Below are 22,982 nucleotides of genomic sequence, written 5' to 3'. Positions count from 1 at the left end.
TATATTAGAAAGATGCATAACCAAATTTGTTGCTTGAGACAAATTTTGGGGCTTAATCTTGGAAGAATCATAAATAAAACTATTTTCACCCACTGTGGTTACAATTTTGTCCCGCCTTCTAGGAATTATTTTGTTCTCAAAGGGACTAAATAAAAATCTACAAATGGTTGAACCAGAGTTTATCACCACCAACTTGAAGAGTGTGGCTTTACCAGGGCAGAAGCACTATGTATATAAAGGGCTGCTAAATTTATTCCTTTATTTACTCAAACATTATGAACTTATTTTGAGAACTTATTTTGTGCCTCAGGCTTTGTAATTGTTGGGGATTCACAGTAAGTTGTACAAAGTCAACTGTTTTCCTAAAAATTATTTTCTGGAGGCAGAAACAAATATTATTCACTTGAAAAGATGTAGAATTACTACATAAAGGTAATTTGAAGAAAAACTATAAGAGGATTTAACTCTTAAGTTTTCCTAAGAAGTGATATTTAAGCATTAATCTGAAAGATGAATAAGAGGTTATGTCATTTGTTCTTGGCTTGCTTGAACAAATGTTTAAAAAAGCAAGAATATGAAAGGAAATGACATTATACATAACATATTTATTTATTTAGAGGAAAATATGGGGCCAATTTCTCATTATGAATGGCTTTGCTTTTGTCCAGGAGGAGCTGTGTTGGGTCAGAACTAGTTGACTGGCTTCTCGAACATTGTCCTTTTGTCCAGTGCAGATCTATGGCCATAGGAGTCTGGCAGCTCCTACTAGACATGGGAATCATGTCATCAGGTTAGTATTATATACTTTATTAAGCTGTTTGACCAAAATATATTTGCGTTTCTAGAGGATGTCACAACCTGGATGGAAATTGTTTTTGAAGGTAAATATCTACAATCCTTTTTTTTTCTAATCAAAAGTACCAAGTCATCTTCTGATTCACTTATTTTTATTCACACGTTCTAAAAGAATAATTAGGAACTTGTTGATTTAGAGACTAATACCTGTAAAAGGTCTTTCCCTCACCCTCTCCTTTCTCTACTCAAGATTCTACTCACAAAGTTTTTTAATCAGTGACATCTTTAGTTGCTTGCTCTGAATGTATTATTTATCTTGCTGTACTTAATCATCAGAAACTGATTTTGTGAGTGGGACGTGTATGCCATTTTAACTAAGTAATTATGAATGCTTTGAGATATGACCTATGAAGATTAGCTGTTTAAACAGGATAGAAAATAGATGGTGATATCTCTTTTCTTAGTTGAGCCCAGGGAATTGAAAGATTAGAAACCTAGCAATCTGGATTCTTTAGTGCAAATCTCTCAGGTGCTGGCTCATCACTGAGAAGTCTTTTTTTCTTTTTCTTTATAGGTAATGAATTTTGAGAGCATACCCCTGGTGCCATTGTGAAAGAGTGGTACAGATGGGGACATGGTTGTAATCTTCTTAGTCAATAATACCTAGCACCTAATACTCTTATTTAGAAAATCAGTTAACTGCTTTTGTGGAATGGAGGTATTATCAGCTCACTTGCTAGGTTCAGCCTTCTGGTTAATAGAACATTCATTTTGTGTTAATGTTTTTTTGGAAAAGTCTACAACTTATAATTCCTTCACTTGTGGGTTTCCAACCATGTTAGTAATGACATTTTGGATCAGGCAAGTCTGTGTTGCAGATGCTATCCTGTATGTAATAGAATTTGTGCAGCATCCCTTTCTTCTGCCTTCTAAGTGCCATAATCACAAACACACACTAGAGTTATGACAACCAAAAATGTCTATAGACATCACCAAATGTCTTCTGAGGGGGGCACAGTCACACCTAGTTGAGAACCATGAATCTTGCTAACTTAAAACTTGCTGTCATATAGTAATTGGGTGTCAGTGAAGAAATTAAATATATTAGCTTGTTTTTGGACACTGAAAAACATTTCTTGCCATCCTCTTTGAGTCAGTATTGATTTTATTGACATTTGTCTCTGAAGCAGAAGAATTATCAAAATCTTGTGAATATGCTGGCAAAACTTCAAGTAATCAAAATAGACTAGCCAATAAATCCTTTTCAATTCAATGGGATAGTGAACATGAATGAGCTTACAATGTAGAATCATAGTCTTACCTCTGGCTTCTCCTTAATAATTATTGGGTTTTCAATTTATTGTTTTATTTTGATTGTCTAAACTATATACTTTAAAAAAACTGATCCATATCTTTTTTTTTTTTTAATTTCAAACAGTGGACCAGCATCTGTATTTTCAAGATACTTATGTTTTCTACCAGTTTTCATCCGATGAATGTAGCTACCTGTACTGTGAATTTGAAAGAGAAGAAGAATGGCAAAATGGTGTCAAACTTCTGTTGCAACTTGTTCCTCTCATTCCTGCTAGAGCTGGCATCTGTGAGCTGTAAGTGGGGGTGATCATGCGCCATTGTTAGATGATTCTTAGAGAATGTGTACTGTGTCCAGAGACTTTGCTGTGCTCTTTAAGATCACTATCCAGTTTAGGAGGTAGTTGTACTATTCCAATTTTTTAAATCAATTTTTAAATTTATATATGACAACAGAATGCATTATAATTCATAATACACATATAGAGCACAAATTTTTCATATATCTGGTTGTAACAAAGTATATTCACACCAATTCGTGTCTTCATACATGTACTTTGGATAATGATGTCTACCATATTCCAAAGAACTATTCCCATTTTTCAGATGCAAGTTCAGAAAGGTAAAATAAATTGCTGAAAATTAAATCCAATTCCAAGACCAATGTGGTGTTTAAGTCCCAGATGTCCGTGCCTCACCAGCTGCACCACACTGCTCCTGATTTACCATTGCTGTATGAGTAGATGATCTAAATTAGGAATAATCATGATTGGGCTTAAATATGAAATGAAATAATAACTCACTTCTTAACTACCATTCCAAGTCGTGACTTTGCTAAGAAAGAGCTCAGCAGACATTTCTGAAAATAATCTAGATGCAATATTTGGCAAATTAAAACACGTGAATCATTATCACATGAAGATACTGAATCACTGTATGATTAAAATTAATTAAAATTAGAAGAGGCTTAGGAACAAAACTTTAGCTGTGATATGGAGACTTTGCCATGCCTTTGTTTATAGTGACAGTGACAAGCTTATTTCAGAAATGAGTTACAAATTAAAATTTCAGCTGAAATCTTTTATATACATAGAATATTTCAGGTCATAGAATATATCTCCATATTGTTAACTCCTTCGAGGGCAAATGAAATTATCCTCATTTCTTAGGTAAAAAAGTAGGTTCAGTTCAGATAGACATATCTGTATAATGTAACAGAGGTTAGTTACTCTTATTAATTAAAAGGTGACATTGCTGAATGGTTAATACAGTTTGTTTTTAGGAAATGAAAGTTTCAGGATATTATGAGACACTGTGCTAATAGATTTATTGAAGAGAATATATTTTATGTCAGGTACTGTGCTAAATAAATGCCTTATGTTCCATATTTCACTTTCAGAAGATTTCCATAAGACAGATACTGTTATTATCCCAATTTATAAGTGAAGAAACTGAGGCACGGGGACCAAGTAACCAGTACAAGTCACACAAAAGTAGCAAGCACAGAGTCTCGGTGTTTGGATCCATGTCTTTATAGCTCTAATGTCCCTTCTTTAAACACTTGCTATGGCATCCTTGGAAGTTATGGGGATCATTCTAGTATCCCCTTCTGAAAGAGTATAATCAGAAGCTATGAAAACTGTTTGAGTCGTAAAATGGTATGGATTTTCCCACCACTGCTGTTTATAAAGGCCCTTACAATGAGAAAGCAAAGTTCAATATCACTGAGTAGGCCAAGTACGGAAAATGTTCTTTATTGTAATGTGCTCTTAATAAGGTCAGAAGCATCTAAGAAAAGGCAAAGAGCATGTCAATAAACTTTAGTGAGCTTTCTAAGGAGTGGGATGCTTATAAACCAGAAGTGGTGTACTGGCTTTGACTCGGAGGGACCAGCATTCACTAGTAGCTCTTCTCAACCATTTCCTGTTCTGCACACGAAATGGATATGTGTGCAATCCCATGGGTGTGCCCAGATTAACAGGGACAGGAGGGCAGCAGAAAAAACCTTGCAAGAAGTCTTTGTGATTTAACACTACCTCCTTCTTTCCACCTCAGAAAGCAAATCTGAATGTCAGTGGGTGAGGTGACAGTTCTGTGGAAAGCCTGAGTCTCTTCTAATTTCTAAAAATGAAAATACTTTTAAAATTTGAGCTCTAATATGAATTGCAGATGAGTTGCATCTTTTGTCACACTGATCACTTTGGACACAAATGTCAGCTTCTGGAGTTGAGAATCACCATAGCATGCCATGTTTATCAGCAAGTTTTTGCTGTTGGTGTGAACATGTGCTTTTGTGAGTGATCACTGACTCCTGCAGACAAATGGTCACTGGGGACCTATGAACCCTTCTGTCTCCCTTATTATAAGTATTAAATATAAAAAGATAAAATTATTGGAGTGGAGAGAGAGAATTTTTTCCCCTGTGATAGAATTATAAATCAATTCGTGTAATGGTAGAATGTAGTTGATTAAATTTTGGGAAGCCAGGATTCTGTTTATGTAGATTTGGAATGAACTATGGTCAGGGACACTGTCCTCTGACATTTGCATTGTCAAAACTCTTGGCATGGTTCCATACCTATGTTTCCATCCTAACTCCTGTTCTGACCTGGCAATCTCAACCTCTTCAGCCTCTGGCCCACACCAGTTACTCCTCCTGTGATGTGATGCTCTTGCTCTCTCCTCTGCCTCTGTCCTTGTGAGTTAAATTCTACCCAACCCTCAAGGGGGAGCCCAAGTCCTACCTTGACCACAAAACCTTCATAATGTCTCTGATCTGCATTGATCTTTTTTTGGGTAACTTATTGCTCTTGTTCTTTGTAATAAAAAAATAAATAAAAATAAAAACATTTAAATCCACTCTTCTGTGTCACTCTTAGCTGTATGTTGTTTCATTTTGATCCATTCTACTTAAATCCCTCTGGATTCTTATATTGTTCATTCATGTTGTTTATTTATGGGCTGAAAACCTTTTTCTTTTTAATAAGCTTTTTGATATTCAGGAGCTATTAGTGTCTACCTATTAGGTCCCTCTAATTTGCCATCTTCTCTCTGTCTTTCAAATAATTTGAGAGAACCACTTAATGTCTCTATGTAAACACAATTCTGTTCTATACAATGCATTTCTAAAAGAGAAAAAAATAAAGAGGATTTCTTTTTTTAAAATTTAAAAAAGAATGTTTAAAGTAGGAGGGAAAATGAAGCTGCTTCAAGTTTCCAGGCTAGTTTGAGGGAACAAAATTTCTGTTCTAAACAAAATAACTTTTATACTCCAACTGAATAGATAATTCAAAAGGAGAGAATTGGTTGTCAAGGGTGCTATCGTGGGCAAAGAGAACAGTCATGGTTCCTCATTCAGACTGACAGCCAAGTCAAGTTACCCAGGGTGTACTTTTTCTAAACTCTGCTTTTGTGTTTTGGGTAGGAGGAGAGGAAGAATCGATGAAGAATGAAGAAGTAACAGTGTAGAGAGGCAGCCTATTCATTCCTTCAGGACCAGGAAGATGTTTCTCTCCAACATTAACTTACTTGAGGATCTAGGCCAAGGATCTAGGCCTTTATGGCAGCTCCCAACTCACCAGGTGTGAGAGGGGCAGGCATCTGAGCAGACAGAGCCTGTGATCCTTGGATATATAAAAATCTTTCCAGTTACAGAGCAATTGATGCTTATGCTATTATTAAAAGACTTGTAGAGGGTTGCCGAAATTGAACTCAGGTTGCACTTAGATATGTAAAGAAAAAAATATAGCTTCTGTGTCTTTTACTAGTGGGATCTTGTGTTTGTTGTCTATATGAGCCACCATCCCATTGGGTAGTCAGAAGGAGAAGAAGTCCCAAATTTTTGTCCAATCCAGTAAAATCATTTTAATATAGTAATTTTTAAAAATCTTTTTTAAACCACTGACCATGTTTTGGTACAAGAGCTCAGTCTTTCAGCATCTTGCTCTGCTCCTCAACTAGACATCATCCAGAGACATGATGAGTGGTGTGGGTCCCTGGACCCCTCGTTCTTGACAGCGGAAGACATGGGAGGCTCTCCTGTCCCAGCTGATACTTTCTCTACTGAAAGTGTCACTGTTCTGTGCACAGGTCTACATGTTGCCAAATGCAGTGGTTGATTTTCAGTCCTCGTCTTACTTGACAGGCCAGCGTCCCGTGGCACACCTGATCACTGCCTTCTGGAAGCAGACTTTCCACTTGGCATCCTTGGTTCTTTTATCCCACTGGCTTCTCTTTTGCAGGCTCCTTGCTTATTCTTCCTCTTCCTACAGCTTCAATGCTCTGATGGCTTGCTGACTCTGGAGAGACTGCCCCATTCAAAGATAGTCAATTTCTAGAGACAACTCCTGCAAGCTTACCTTTTATATGCAGATCAACCAATCCTAGCCCAGCCTTCTTCCACCTCAGGGCCACTTTCCACCTCCCTAATCACCCCAGGCTCAGGTACCAGGCAACTAAGGGCAGCCTCTATGCCCCAGGGCCTGGTGAAATTATTCAAACTAGTCAGATCCCAGCCTGTATATCCTACCTCATCTGGTATGGCTTGTGGGAACCACAGAAAATTCATGCTAGCATTTTTCCTGCCTCCTGACTGACCATATGGCCCCTTGAAGTATGTCATTCCCCTTCCTCTTGGGAACTGTAAATCTTTTCCGCGGCAGTCTTCTCTGAATCCAGTGTCCTCTGATTATTCAGGTTGGCCACACCTGAACAATAATAAAACCTGTTTTTAAAATACTGACCTCTAAACACAGAGTGTCCCAGAGCAGTCTTTAGTCTTCTCTGCTTTTCTGTTCCCTCTTTGGATATATCCTCACCCAGCCATGTATTTAATGTCAGCTCTGCAGCAATGGCTCCCAAAATTCAGGTCCCCTTAGCACCCTGTGAAACATGGCACCCACCCCCCACTCACACCTGCGGACTCCCTCACCTCTGCTCTCTTTATGCTCATCCTGCTTAATTTCTCCTTTTCTACCTGACATGGGTAAGCAACATGAGAACTCCACTGGCAGTCTTAGTTTCTGAAAGATGCTGGATTCACACCCTCTGACTGGGTAGCTCACGTTCAAGTCTGCCATTCCAATGTCCCAAATCTACCATGTATACTTCTGACATTTTCTCATTGGATTCTCATGACACCAGGATAGAAAGCAACACTGTTCAGGTAAACAAATAGTTTTTCAAGTATTTTCCAAAACCTTTTCCATAGTGAAACTCAGCTGAAATTTTGTATTAAGATCTTAGGTGACAAAAATTTCCATCTGTCTTTTTAAATGTTTTTATAGAAAATATTACTCTGCTCTTAGTCTTTGTTATTACTCATCACTCCCTCTCCCAAGGAAGCCTGGAGTCCTCCAAAATTTCCATTGTTTATAGATAAGGCTTATTCCACATATGGGAACAGATGGCTTACTCTTTATCAGAGCACATCTTTTGCGGAGGGGTAGGTCAGGTACCAGGGATTGAACTCGGGGGCACTCAACCACTGAGCCACATCCCCAGCCCTTTTTTGTATTTTATTTAGAGAGAGGTTCTCACTCAGTTGCTTAGCACCTTGCAGTTGCCAAGGATGGCTTTGAACTCTGGATCCTTCTGTCTCAGACTCCAGAGCCACTGGGATTACAGGCCTGTATCACCATGCTGGGCCAGAGCACATCTTAAATATACTACAGGAATTCTAGCAAAAATTGAACTTGTAAGTGCTGGGGTAGCTCATGGTAGAGCACTAGGCTCAGTCATGAGTTGAGCCTAGAATATGTGAGGTTGATCAAAGGGTTCAAACTTTCAGTCATGAGTTGAGCCTAGCATGTATGAAGTCCTGGGTTCAAAAAAAAAAAGTTTTTAGGATTGGGGTACGTGAGCCTTTGAAATGAAATTTAATTAAATATGAAGTGTTAGTCTTCAATTCCTCAAAATAAAATGTGCAAAAGATATCAGTATCTGATTTTATTTAATTTTAGACTAATATATCACTGTGTACCCTGGACCTTTAATGAAACCTGTCATATTCACAATCTGTCACTGTTTTGTAAATTTCCTCTGTCAGCATAACTAGACTCTATGAAAAATGATTTTCTTTCAAGAGGTGAACAGGTGTTTGCATTCATGATATCAAGATCTCAAGAAAAATGTAATTCTTATTCTTCTACCATCTTACTTTAAGAAAAAAAAAAGATAGGAATTTGCTCTTTTAAGCAATATGGACCTCTTCAGAATATCACAGTTAAGGGCAGGGAAAGGGGACAATGTTGATCAAAGGGTTTAAACTTTCAGTCATGAGTTTGAGCAAGTTCTGAGGATCTAACATGCGGATGGGTATGGATACTGACTATTAAATATACAGTGTTTACAGAGATCAAATCACCACCCTGTACACCTTAAATATACACTGTTTATACTCTTTAAAGATGACTTTGGTTTTATCTGAGTGAGATAGGGAGCTAGTCACTCCAAGATTTTGAGTGAGGAGAGATGTGCTATATCTTATATTTTTGCAAGATCACTGTGGCTCTTGGGTCCAGGCGAGAGATGTGGCTGTGACCACAGTGGTGGTAATGGAGGTGGTGAGAAGTGGGAGATCCACTTTGAAGGAACAGCCAACAGGATTTCAGGATGGGTATAGCAGGGAGTGTGAGGGAGAGGGAGGTCAAGGATGATTTCCAGCTAGAAGGGGGGAGCTGCCACTCATTGAGGTGGAGAAGGCTATAGGAAGCTTGTTCTTTTATCTTTGGGAGAGGGGTGAGTAGAATGATGACATATCCAGTTTGATGGTTGGTGGGACAAGGGCAGAGGAGCAAAGCTTCTGCCATCCTGAATCCTTACCTGCTACCCTTAAATATTAGATCTCAGAAACTTATAAAGACATCGGCACCAGGACTCAGCACTCTCCCTTGGAGAATTAACCAGCTCTGGCCTGGCCTGTTGGTAAACAAAGTCCTTTAGAAGCAACCAGGAGAATTCCCAAAGACAGAACTTGCTGGCTGAGAGCTTCCTACTGGCACAAACACTCAGGGATGGGTTTCCTTTCTTGGGGTCACTCCCTTTCTCTCCTGTCTGTCACTTGCTACTGCTGTTAGTTGCTGATTCCTGCCAAAGTTTCCTTGTTTCTTTTCTTTAACCACTGATACACCAAACCCACAGCTTCTCTCTTGTTCACATCCCCCTTTGGTAATAATGGAAAATATGCAAATATTAGACTTGATATTTTTTCTGCAGCATTTGTTTCATTATCTATTTGATCTGATAAGTGAGAACTTTCCTGGGTTGCACTGATGTGTATTTGCACATATAAATAAACTTTATTTACATTTTATAAGAATACATGTGCTAAGAAAAGTGAATTATAGTTTTGGGCGTTTAGACATATAGAGTTGAGTCGGTAGAATAAGGTAAAAAGTGGCCATGGCATTGACGGTAGAAGAGTAGCCAAGTGCTGTCCTCTCATTTTCTCCCTTCCTTCTTTCTCAAGCTCTTTAGCTGTCTGCCTATGATGGCCAATCCTGTTCCTCTGAGCCTCCTTTACATTAGGTGAGATGCAGGTGGCTGCAGGTGGAGGGGAGACTGAGTTCTGTTGGCAGGAAAGGAAGAATATTTCTGAAGTTTAGAGCTCTCAGCCGGCAGTGGGGGTAAACCTGAAGAGCAGGGTCTGGAAATGGTGAGCCCAGACCTGGGCTCTAGAGAGGTAATTTTGGTATCTATATGAGATTGAGCAGAAGAAGAGAGAGCAGAGCCAAACAAGTGGATTAGAAGGTGATCAGAGTTATGTATTCAAGAGAGGTAAAATGCCTGGACTGTCTGAGAGGCCTGGCAGGGAGGGAGGGACCAAAGGAAAGAGGAGGATGTGGTGGTTGGCCAAAGAAGAGATGGCCATGGTGTGAATTGGGTGCCACAAGGAGTGAGAGGCCCAGAGAGATGGTGTGGGCTGGAGGCAAAGGGGTCAGTATGAGTCAGGTGCAGTTCATGGAACCTATCAGAGGCTCACATGGGTGAGCATAAAGTTCCTGGAATTGCCACATAGAGTTATTTTGAAGGCAGATGGAGAAACAAGGAAGCTCAGGGGGATTCAGAAGCTAGAGAAGGATTTGGGAATTCTGGGTATAAATCTAAATCGTGGTGACTGAGGTAGTAAAAGTGGGATATGGGCGGCAGGATTGCTCCCAGGAGATCATCACTCTCTTTCATATCTATTTCCTTCAGAAACGTTTTTGCCAAGGTATGTTTTGTGCTGGAAGGATGATGAAAGATAGTTTTGCTTCTGAGCATGGACTGAATTATTTGTCACTAGAGCAACCACAGCTCAGCCAATTGCTCATGAAATAACCATTACCAGTCATGTACACGCGTGCTTCCCTTGGAATTTTGAGTTTCTTTCAGCAGTTTATTGGATAGATTCATGGCAGAATCTGTGCTAGCACTAAACACTCATGCCCATTAACTAATCCTCCAGGGATCTTTTGGGGTTTGAGAATAACGAAGAGGCAGCACCAGCCCACTCTTTCTAAGACAGATAAAGCAGAAGCCCTTGCTTGGTGCCCCTGTCTCTAGGGTGCTTGGCTCTTAATTTCCTGTCAGATCCCTCCAGTCACTTTAGCTTAATCACGTAAGTCTGGTTTGGTGGCTTAGGTTGTAAAGGGTTTCAGATAGATAGATCTCTTCTCAGTAGAATTTTAATAATAAAATTTGCTGTTTGACAGACTCATTATCCAGATTTTTTTTTTTTTAAATATGCCAAGGCATAGTGCTCAGTTCCCACTGTTTTTATTGGGCAGATCATTAGCAAGATTTTCAGATACCTTGCTGCTGCATGAGTAATTAAGGTATTTGATAACCTGAGCACTGCTCTATACCTGCATCTAGCAATTCTTGTAAAGGCAGTGGCTTGTAATTCATTGCTTTGATTTTAAAAATGTGACTTTTTTTTATTATTCTTGAAAAAGGGTGTAATAACATTTACAGAAGCAAGAAGCCAATGCTGGAATTGATCCGACTAGCTTTTCCCTTCTTGAAGAGTTGCTGCTCAGCTCTCCTGTGAGCTGGGAGAAACCTTCCTGCCCCACAAGGCCTGTGCTCCAGGTGGCCCACTGCCGCTTCTGAGATTGAAATCAATCACTGGATTGTGATTCTGATAACATGGCTCTACAGGGCAATTACTGTGAAACACTCCACATGCATAGAATGTGTCGAAAGGGATTACTTGTGGAAATAGATTTGGGAGACAATTTTATATATTCAGTTGGCATTAGTCAATTTTTTTTCTTTGATCAAACCAGGAAAAAATGTCATTTGTAAGATTTTTCTTAAGTAGAAAATTTTATATTAGTATATACATTTGCGTAGTGGAAATTTTTTCACAACTTAAGTTAAAAATATAATTTTTTAAGTAAAACCACTTAGGGTAGCAGTATGGAGAGTATTCAAAAGACTGGGAATGAACTACCAACTATCATATAACCCAGCTATCCCATTCCTTGGTATTTATACTGAAGAACTAAAATCAGCATGCTGTAGTGATGCAGGCAAATCAATGTTTATAGCAGCACAACTCAAAATAACCAAGTTATGGAACCAGCCCAGGTACCTGTCAACAGATGAATAGATTAAGAAAATATGGTATATATATACACAATGGAGTTTTAATCGACCATAAAGAAGAATGAAATTATGGCATTTGCTGGTATATGGGTGGAACTGGAGAACAACATACTAAGTTAGATAAACCAGTCAGAAAGTCAAGGGTCCAATTTTTTTTCTCATATATGGAAGCTAGAGCAAAAGAAGGAATGAAAGCAGGGTGGCTGAGGGGATCCCTTGAAAATAGAAGGAGTTTGGTGCAGTAGAGGAAGGGGATTGAGGGGGAGGGAGAAAGGACATGAAAAGGGAGGAACAGTAGCATGAAATTGACCAAATCACACTATGAACCTATGTGAATATACCACAGTGAATTCCACCTATGTGTATATCTATATACAGTTCCAATTACAAAACAATAAATAAATAGAAGGAATACCAGCAGAGTGGAGGGAGGGGAATGGGGGAAAGAAGAAGGGAAGGAAAGAGGAAGAACTGGGACTGAAATGGAACAAATTATGTTCTATGCATATATGATTATAATGTATAATTATAATGAACTAGTAAAAACACTTTTAATGTGACTTTTCCTAAACAAACAAACTGATATACCTTACCCTGTTAATTGTTTTACAAATGCATGTTTGTTTTTTTTTTTGTTTTGTTTTTTGGCTTTTCAACTGGGCTGTGGTCTCGTGCCGATAAAGCAGATTTCTTCTGCCATTTGTATTTTCATAATTTCCATTATAGTATTAGGCCTAAAACATACTATTTCACAGAAAAGTTGTTTAAACTAAAACTCAAGTGTAGTGAAAAATTCACATTTTATACTTTTTAAAACTTGGATTTCATTTATATCTAGAGGAAATTTTAGCACTTAACCACCTTATATTTCTGATGTGCTTTTGTGCATGCCCATATTTGTATTGGGTGTGTCAGGGTTATTCTGTGATATTTGAAGAACAGTACTTGATCCTTAGAATTCAGTTGGTGCATTTGTGTGGGGGGGGTGTACCATGGATTGAACTCAGGGGTGTTTAACCACTGAGTCATATCCCAACCCTTTTAATTTTTTTATTTAGAGACAGGGTCTCTCTGAGTTGCTTACGGTCTCACTAAATTGCTGAGGCTGACTTTGAACTTGTGATTATCCTGCCTTGACCTCCCCAGACATTGGGATTATAAGTGTGCACCACTGTGCCCAGTTTAAAAAGATTTTTACTAATTAATGTTTAAGAAATAGTTGTCTTGCAACAGGATTGTGTTTCTGTGGCTTTACAGACACAATGCTGTTTGCATACTTTCACTTGTGTCATAATGATGGTGTCATTAGTTGCCCTTTATTCCTTATAACTTGGAAGATAAATTTGAGGGACCGAAGTTGAATACTTTGTTTTTTGTTTCTCAAAGGTCTCATCAGAAAATTGAAGACGCCGAAGAAAGCAGTGATGAGATTCTTGCTCGTCTAACCTCTGCGGTAAGGCCATGCAATTTCCCTGTCTAGGGGTGCAGAAGTAATGAGGCTGGGTCTTCCAAGGAAGCCTGTTTGGGTGGTGGTGTAGAGAGAGATTTGCCCTGTGGCTGCTCTTCATTGTAGGAGGCCCAAGGCATGGCAGAGAGAAAGTGGCTTTGATTTTCTGTGCCCTGATGCAAACGCTTTTGCAAGATTGCAGATATCCCTAGTGGAAAGTTCCTGCAGTCTTCGTGGAGGCGTAGTATCTGATTGTTTAAATCCAGTATGATTTAACCTAGGAAAAATTGTGATCTGCTGCACAGTACAAAAGACTTTCTGTTTTATTATGGAAAAAACACTTTAGGTAACAAAAGGACAGAATGTTGGTTTTTATTGGTTAGTTGGTTGGTTGGTTGGTTGGTTGGTTAGTTTTTGTCTTTGTATTTTTGCAGTACTGTGATTTGAACCCAGGGCCTCCCACTTGCTAGGCAAACACTCTACCACTGAGCAACATCCTCAGCCAGGACATTGGTTTTTAATGTACTGTACTACACCATTGTCATTGTGGTTATTTTTTAAAATTATTTTTTATTTTTTATTTGTTTCAATTAGTTACACATGACAGTACAATGTCATTGTGGTTATTAAAGCCACTGATTGAACTTGGTAACAGCATTGCTGGTTGAAGGAGAGTTCGAGGCTTTCTTCATAGCAAAAGTTGGCTGAGGTCATTAATCATCAAACTTTTTTTTGACAGGCTCTAGCAGTACCGTGTTACAAAATCTTACCCATTGACCTGGCTATTTGGAAGCTTTTCTACACTTCCCAAAGATTCTTTAGTTCTGCTTGAATTCCACAAATAAAACGATTATTGCATAAAATCACGCTTGATTGGGTTATATGTATGGATGAAACTATCTGCACAGTGTTATGCACCAGTTTTATCACCTGGGCATAGCTTGAAGAATGAAAGTTGTCTGTCCTACTCTTTTGGCATGCAGCTTAGGAAAGTAATTTTTTATTAGGTATAGTGATGGTTGGTATAAAATGTCATATGAAATGAAATATTGACAGCATGTTATGAAAAAAATATTTAGCATGGCTTTTATTGTTTAAAATATGGACCAAAATGGAGGAGTGCCTATTGTAAACAAAATAATAATTGGCATCTTAAAAAAAATCACTCACTCTGGGTCAGATACCATGTTACATACCATATGTATGTATGTGTACATGTACATACACATGTGTATACATTCTGCTAAATTGCACCACAGTTCTATGAAGTAGCTGGTATTACTTCTGTTTTGCAGATATGAGATCTTTTAGAGGTTAAGTAATTTCACCCAGCTTGAAAGGAACAAAACCCGAATCTGAGCTCAGAATGTTTTCTCTCCTAATCAGGTTCTCTCAAATGTCATTTCTCATTTTTTCATAATATGGAACATTTATTTCAGAAATGGTAAAGATATGTAAGATTTGGTCCCTACAGCCATACCAAAGAGGCAAGACAGGTAGATTAGAAAATTGACACAGGATATGGTTGGAAACTGAATACCGAAGAAAGTGATGTCTAGATTTTAAATGCAAGAACAGTCGCAGAGAGCACCATTGAGGTGACTGTACCACCACTGAAGACAGCAGAGCTTTGAGCAGGTGATGATCTGGGAGATTTCTTCTAGCTTCAGGACTTACTGTGGGCAGGTGTGAGAATAAGAAGGTGCAGTGGGAAAATAGTACACTCACCTGATTAGAGGAGAAGGCATTAGTTAAAAAATGAAAGATTTTTTTTAACAACATATTAATTTGATGAAGTGAATGTTTAAGAAAGAAGAAAGTTGGAAGAAGGGAGACAGTTGGAGATTGAGGAAAGCCTAGGTTATGGTAGATTTTGTGGAAATCAAAAGAAAGACAAGTTCAATAAGGAATATAAAGAATTCTTAAAAATCAGTAGGACCGGGTAAAGGTAGAAGGGGAGTCAGAAGACTAAAGTTCCAGATTCTTGTGCATGGACACACAATGATGCTTCTAAGAAGTTGAGTAAAGTATGTGAAAAGGGAGATGATTTGGGGGTACATACTGATGTTTGTGGAGATAAGAACATACAAGTATTCAGAAGACAGGAGTCTGGTGTTCACGGAGGTCAGGGCTAAGTCCTTTGAAGCAGACAGAGACGTCACAAATGCAAGAGCAGAGTAGAAAAAGGAGTCTAGGGAAGACCCACAGTGAGAGATCACCAGGGAGAGGAGAGGACAGGGAGAGGAACAACTGGGTGGTTTTTACCCTGGAAATCAAGTTCAAAAGAATTCACTATGAATTTAGTTGAAGTAACCTAACTGGGAAAATACTCAAGCTGAAAGACTAAATAAATCAAGGTAAAATATAAGAGTGGCATTTTTGAATAAAAGGACAGTTTCATCTTTTCAAAGGATGCTTGCTTAGCCTAGAAGAGAAAAAACAAAACAAAACAAAACAAAAAAAAACTGTTCTGAGATAGAAGATCTTGATTTTTGTTTTTTTCCTAATAGTGTGACCTTGGTCAAGTTGAGCTGTTGGGCTAAACCATCTCTAAGGTTTCTCCAAGTTCTAAAATTCTACTGGTCATTCTGTTAGCTTTTATTAAGGGACTGTTGTGCTAGGTTCACCTCTTCAGAATGTGGTAGCACCTGTTGGCACTGGTAGATACATTTTAAGCTACCCAGGTGCTAACTGCCTGCAACAAGGGAGATGTTTACATGCATCACCCAAGTTAACCATTCTCCTCTACTATGACCCTCTCAGGTGGTAAAGGAGTAAAAGCAAAAGTCACGTTTGTAATGTAGAGTTGTCGATGTGCTCTCTGAGGGTGTGTGTTTTGGGGTCAGTTGAAAGGGGCAGTGGTTTCCAGTGGTACAGTTAGCTCTGCCCTCTTGCAGATGCACCTTTTTTTATTTCAAATTTGGGAGTTTTTGTATACCTGTCTCTTGAAACAAAACAACATAAACAAACAAAAAAAGAATCCTTATTTCTTTAATCCCAATAGTTTATTTCCTAGTTCTTCTCTTGGGTTTATCAGCAGGAAAGATCCTGTAATCTATAAAAAAAAAAAAAATACCTGAAATTCTACTCTGTTAGACAATTCTAGTGAATTTTCATATTGAAGAAACATGAGGAATAGAACATGAGTAGAAATAAAAGTGCCTTTATAATTCCTTCTGATTTAGAATTATCAACTTTATATAAAGCATGAAATTAAAATGGTCCAGTCATATATCTAGTAATTTTTTAGGGAATGGTAACCTTTCCAAGTACCTGACATATAAAAACTTAAATAATTAATTCTGTGGGAAGTTTTCAGCTTAAGAAAGGACAGGATGTAATGAACCCTTGCCTTTATGTGAAGTCTTCACAGATGCTCTGGCGATTGTTATCTGGGATCAATCTGTTTCCCTGTTGCACATATGATTTATACCTTAGCCTCTTTATAATATCTTCTGGCTTTTTTGATAGCTTGAAACCCCTTTTCTTTTTTACTTGACTCTGAGTCTCTGGAGGACCAATAAAACTGGTCAGCTGAGAAAGTCCCTTGAGTCCCTCAGCCTATTAGTTTCCATCTTTGAAGTTCTGAGCATAATCTTAATTTTAAACTTGCTTCTTCCAGTGTTCATGACAAATAGAGTATTCAGAATTGATGAGGCAACTTTTATATATTCATATTATAACCTAGGGTTCTGCTTGTCAAAACTAAACACAGGGAAAATTTTATGGTGCATTATGGATTGTTTCAAAGCCATAGCTGTTGTTTTAATCAGTTTTTTTTTTTCAGTGACTAAATGATCTGACCAGAACAAATTTTAGCAGAGGAAAAGTTTATCTGGGGGCTCACAGTTTCAGAGGTCTCAATCTATAGACAGCAGGCTTTATTCCTCAGGGCTCAAGGTGAGGGTGAACATCATAACACAAGAGTGTGGCAGAGGGTGATCAGAAAGCAGAGAGAGAGAAAAAAAACACTCCATTTTCCAGATACAAAAGATATACCCCATAGCCATACCCCCAATGAGCCACTTCCTCCAACCACACCCCTCCTCTGCCTCCAGTCACCACTCAGTTAATCCCATCAGGAATTAATCAATTCATTGGATTAAGGCTATAACCCAATCATTTCTCCTCCAAACCTTCTTGCATTGTCTCATTTGTGAGATTTTGGGGGACACCTCATATCCAAACCAAAGCATCTCTTAAGGATGTAAATTTAAAAAACAAGGTGAATATTGAGGCACTGATAAGAATTGAGAAGTTATTTGGGAAGTGTCCAAAAATAGGTAATATAAACATGGACATCCTTAAAAAGGAGTAAAAACCAATTCTAGACTTCATTCTCTATGTACTTAAGACCAACACCCAAAGCAAAACCTATTAGTTATTTCTGTTTCTAATGGCTACCTTTTCACGATGGAAATTGTGGAGAGAGAGAAATACAGACATCTTAATCTGGGCTTGAGTAAAACTTGTGATTTTTATTCCTGGTTTAATTGTGAAACTCCTGCAGTGATGTGCGTTCAGCTCAACTGCGAAATGTGTATGTTGGATTCCTATTTGGTTGGATGGCAACACATCACTGATGAATGGGTGGTAGCACACAGTGTCCTCTATGCTGCTTGGTCCAGCAAAATCAGCCCTCTTGAGAAGACCACCTGAGAAGACAATTTGAGTGCGTAGAGTGAAACCCAGCCTTGGTGCTGGCAGGGAGTCTATGCCCATATCTTGAGAGAGGAATTAAAATGACAAAAGGGGAATTCAGAATTTAAGAAGAGAGCTCAATGCGGATGTGAGCAATATTGAATACTCCTGGACCATGTGACAGGCACTCTCACCCCCTGCATTCCTCCTCAGAGCTGACTCAGTCTATCCTTTTCATCCATTTAGATTTCTTTAGTTGTGTGGTGCTGCTCTATCCCTGTGCTCATTTTACTCAGTTCACCTGGCTTGAACGTAGAACTGCATCCTCTGATGCGTATATTGGTATTTTTCAAATTCCTTCTCATAGAGTCTTGAGGTACAAATCATTGCTCCTCTGAGAAATAGCACAGAGCTAGAATCTTGTCAGTTGAACCCAAGTTATAAAAGAGATGGCTGCTATCAGTTTGAAAAGATCTGAAAGGAGCTATAGCCCCAAGAAGCACAAACCTATGCTAGGATATAGAACTTTAGGTGAAATAGAGAATAAGGAATCTGCTATAGATTTTATTTTTTCATCTCTCTAGGGAAAAAAAAAGGTGGCTATAATTAACTGCTGTACAATGTCAACTTCACAAAAGCATTTTTCACTGCTTGGTGTCTAAAGAATGTGACAAAGTTCCATCTGTTTCACATCAACCGTGAACTTGTTCTTTCAGATTTTCTAGCATCCTTTTTTACAAAAGTCATGTTCTCACTTTCCCCCATTTGGGATCCTGTTTGTAGATAAACTGGTCTGGTTGTGGTCTTATTAACAAGACCTGCACTCAACTGGGGCCTCTGATTCTCCTTTCATGCCTTCTTTTCCTTAAGAGTTCTCTTGAGCAGTACTTGTTACAGAACCACCAGGAGGCAGTCTTAATGAGAACAGTTGTCCCGCCAGCAGAAGCATGAGACTATGAAATTCAAAGACCTAAACTTTTAAAGATTCTCTCTTCTCAGCAACAGAGCCTGTTCTCCTATTTTCCTTTTACTCATTTAAAGCTCCTTTCCCATTTGCCACAACTCATCTTTCATCTGAAACTTCAGTCGTTTTCTTTGAGCTGCATCTGCCACGGGGGTCTATTTATACCCTTCCTTAGTGCATGAAGGAGTTAAAGTGGCTAGGAGTCCTTCAGTCAGTTCTTCTTGATGACTCAACAATTTGGATTCGATACACTGAGTAAATTCCTCTTTGAGTGGTAGTATCTGAAGATAGCAGTGACAGCTTTTTAAGTTGGAAACTATCATATTGATACTCATTCAAGAAGCAGAAATAGCATGGGATTTGGATTTCAATGAACCTTTAAAATCATAGGCTACTGGAGGCTCATTTAAGGGACTGGTTGCCAAGTTAGCAAGGTCTGAGTAATGTTGGGTGAGTGGAAGCGGGAGAATCTGTCACAATGAGTATGTGAGAAGCACAATCAAGTAATAATTTTTTTTCAAAACCATATAAAAATGGGTTTTAAAAACACAAACACTTAGTTTCCACTCAGTACTCCTTTTATTGTCTGTCTGCCTCTTCCTTTATGGAGTATTGAGAAATGGAGTGTAGTTAATTTCCTCCCCTCAGTCTCTCATAGACCTGAGCAGGCTTGTCTCTTCAGAGGAAAAAAACTAAGTTACTCCCCCAGGGAATGACTAACCTGTCAGGCTGCCTCAGGATCACAAACATCTTGTTACCTTTTATTTCTTATCTATGGGGAAAGTAAAATTCCTACCTAGAATCCTTAGTCCGGTTATATCCGTTTCAGTGACTTAAGAGATGATATATGATTTGGGGAAGGGCCAGGTAGACCGAGTTCTGAGAGGAGGCATCAAGCAAGGCCTAAGAAATCAAATCTGTTTTGAGATTTGTTTTAAATGAGCCAGTGCAGTTGTAGCACATCCCTTGTGTAGGCTTCTTGTTTCATTTGTTTTTGGGGAGCTGCAGGGCTTGCTACTCCCTACCCTGTTTGTGCTTTGGTGCTGCCCTTACCTGGCTACCGTGTCAGAGGGCCATGGGTTGTGGGCTGCCAGTCTCTGGGTCTCTAGGACCATACAGAGAGCAGGTTTAAAAAGCTCCTGCAGTTCCCCTTAGTTGGGATCTGACAGTTAACACTTTACAAATCTGTGGCTGTTGATACCTGAACAGATCACTGAACAGTATACTGCCATCCCTTATTAATAAAAAATGTTATATGCTCAATGTTTCTTTCCCATCAAAATTGTTTTTATCATCCTGGGAATAGATCCACAAATACCATAAAATACAAGTGTATATATATATACACATACCTTTTTAAAATAATTACTAAGTCATCATCTCTAATTCCAAAGAAACTATCCGAGCCTACCCAGATTATGTGGTGATCTAATGGAACCCTAGCTCTGAGAATTTGGTTTTGGGGAACAGCTTAATATATGCTGTTTCACCTACCAAAATGAGGCTATGTGAGGACCTTTATTTTAAAGCATTTGTTTGGGACTTGGGGGTTTAGCCCAGTATTAGTTGTGCTAAGTAAGATTGAAGCTCTGGGTTTTAGCCCCAGCATAAAAAAATAAATAAATAAATAGTAAAAAGTAAATAAAATATCTATTGAGAAAGGTGAGTGGAGACCATTCAAGAGTATCTCAGTGAGTCCCTCAGAGATAGAAGAAGAGCCCTATGGGTTTTTTGTTTGTTTGTTTGTTTGTTTTTGTGTGTGTGTGTGTGTACATGAATATTATAGTATTGGGTATTTGTTCCCAAGATGAAGAAAACCACTTTGATATGCATACACATAGAAAGTAGGAACTTTTTTAATTGGCAAGGAACAGAAATATACCATTCAACCGTAAGTCTGGATATTGACATCACAAGTTTGCAAAGTTACTATGAAATCCTCTCTGAGGGAAGCCAAAGGAATTATAAAAGAACGACCATGAACATTTCATATTGAGCCACTTCTGTGTGTATTTGTTTAAAATAGGATTTATTATGTCTATCTTAGATGAAAGTAATTTTGCACACTCAAGTCACTGTTATAGCCATAATTGGACAAGGACCAAGGGGCATATAAAAAGGGACAATTTTTGAGCTTTTGTTTTTGTTGTTGTTTTGGGTGATGATAGAATAAGGTAAATTTTAAATTAGTTTCTGTTGTTTCATATTGCTGTACAAATTAGGATATAATGACATGTTATGTAAATACTAGGTAGAAATAGCATGCATTCTTTCCTGTATTCGTGAAGGTCAAAGTAAATCTGATGGTTATCAACACTGTTGATCTTGCTTTGCAGCTTCTTTCACATTCATCTGATACTTGGCTTGTTTAAGTTGAATGTCAACACTTCATAATTTTTTAATCAAAAAATGCCCCAAATGAAGCTCTTCAGAAGCAATCCATTATTAACACTGAAGGATTTATTATTTTCTAGGTTATTTTTCTTGTGTGCATATTTATTTTAAACACAAAACCCCAAACCTTTGATTTTGTAGTCTTTTGTTTTTACTGTGTTTCCAGGGCTAATATTAGTATTACCTAGAGCATTTACAGTGGTGCTGAGTATCCCATTTCATGGATTTAGCATGTCCTCTATATTTAAACTTTGTGGTTATTTTCAATCTTTTTCTGTTAAAAACACACAAAGATGAACTTCTATATGGGAAAATCTTTTAGGGAAATAATTCACAGGTGTTAATGTATTAGGCTACTGTCGACTTATGAAGACCAAGTGATAAATGTGTAAGAGGCTGACAGAAGTTGGTGGTTGGTGCATTTTGACCTTGTCCAGGTGTTCTGTTGATGCCTTCTGTGCGCTGTCACACAGTCTTACATCACAGCATAAATTATCCACTTGGAGGGATGAAGCATTTACAACAGGCTGTATTAAAGATTTAATTAAGCATGCATATGAATTTTAAAAAACAATAGAGGGTTGAAAAGGGTAGTCTTCTTTTTATTATCACTTAGAAAACTTGGTATTCATTGAATGGGCCTCAACAGGTTGGGTTTGGAGTTTGATTCTGGAATTCTCTCCTTATTTGAGGCTTTTCATGAAATGATGCCTATCAAAAGGTATATCAAAAGCATTTTGGTTTTTAACCTATTAGAAATCTTTAAGTACTGGTAAGCGTGTCTGCATATCTGTCTGATTTAGCAGTTTGGAAGTTCATCGAGCTGGTTTTCAGGGTCTACTGCGTGAACTCAGAGGAAAAAAAAAACAAAAAAGAATATGGCGTGGTCCATGTCTTCAAGTGGCTTGCTGTTTACCAGTGAGTAGCTATAATCAAAGGTAGTGTAATGTCAGTTTCCTGTAGTGAGTACAATGTGCTGTGAAGGTCAAAAGAAAAAGTCGTGGTGCTCAGAGGTTTAAGATACGTCCCATGGAGGGAGGAGCCTTGGATGTATGTTGGACATAAGGGACAGTGAGAGTGAACAGAGAATAGCATTGTAATTAGAAAGAACAGCATGAACAAAAAGCCAGAGATGGGTAGGTTTAAGGAATGAGTATCATTTCTATGTGGCAGGAGTGTGCAGTTCATAAGTGGCAATAATAAAGAATCTCCTTTGTGAGGTGGGCAGGGTGAATTGTCTCACATCTATAATTGCAGAGGGAGGGGTTGAGATTTGATTAGGTAGACAGAAATAGCCACTGAAGCACCTGAGAGGATTGGGATGTGCTGTAAGGAGCTTTACCTGGTGACATCCTCGTTGGATGGATTGGAATGCGGAGGGAGAATCAGACTGTTAAGTGAACCCAGGAGACCCCGTTAGCACTCGGGGTTTCATTAAGCTCAAATCAGTTGAGCAGAGAGCTAACTGTACAGTACCTCCATGCTGCAAGTACTACATAGTATACCTCAGTAATTAGCATAAGGCACTGTTACAGTTTAGTGGAATTTTTGAAGTTTTGAGAACATCAAGGCTGGTCCCTTTGAAAGAAAGACAGCAGGGAAGGAAGGCTTCAAAGGTCTCCTTCTCTATTCACTTATATTACAGATAGAATAGGAAGACCCATGGCAAAACTATTTCTCAAAGGAAACCCCCGAATCCCATTTGCTTTTCTGAGCAAGAGGGAATCGATTTGTCAGGTAATGATAGTGTGGACTGTAAATTCATGCATGTTTTTCACATTTGCCCTCCTTCCCATGCCTTGTGTTTCTTACCTAAGCCAAGAGAGGAGGGTGGGGAAG

General features: G+C 38.5%; 1 protein-coding gene across 2 annotated transcripts in view; it reads left to right on the top strand.

The window, feature by feature from the left end:
* Rapgef5 (Rap guanine nucleotide exchange factor 5) overlaps positions 1–22,982 on the top strand; it is a 229,368-nt gene that overhangs the window by 44,309 nt on the left and 162,077 nt on the right. For both annotated transcript variants that reach the window (XM_027932668.2, XM_071613720.1), the window contains exons 4-6: positions 669–790; positions 2,234–2,402; positions 13,084–13,150. In XM_027932668.2, coding sequence (XP_027788469.2) covers positions 669–790; positions 2,234–2,402; positions 13,084–13,150 — 358 coding nt within the window. The remainder of the gene's footprint in view (positions 1–668; positions 791–2,233; positions 2,403–13,083; positions 13,151–22,982) is intronic.

The sequence above is a fragment of the Marmota flaviventris genome, chromosome 1, assembly GCF_047511675.1.
Source record: "Marmota flaviventris isolate mMarFla1 chromosome 1, mMarFla1.hap1, whole genome shotgun sequence".
NCBI lineage: Eukaryota > Metazoa > Chordata > Mammalia > Rodentia > Sciuridae > Marmota > Marmota flaviventris.
This window is presented reverse-complemented; position numbering and strand designations above follow the sequence as displayed.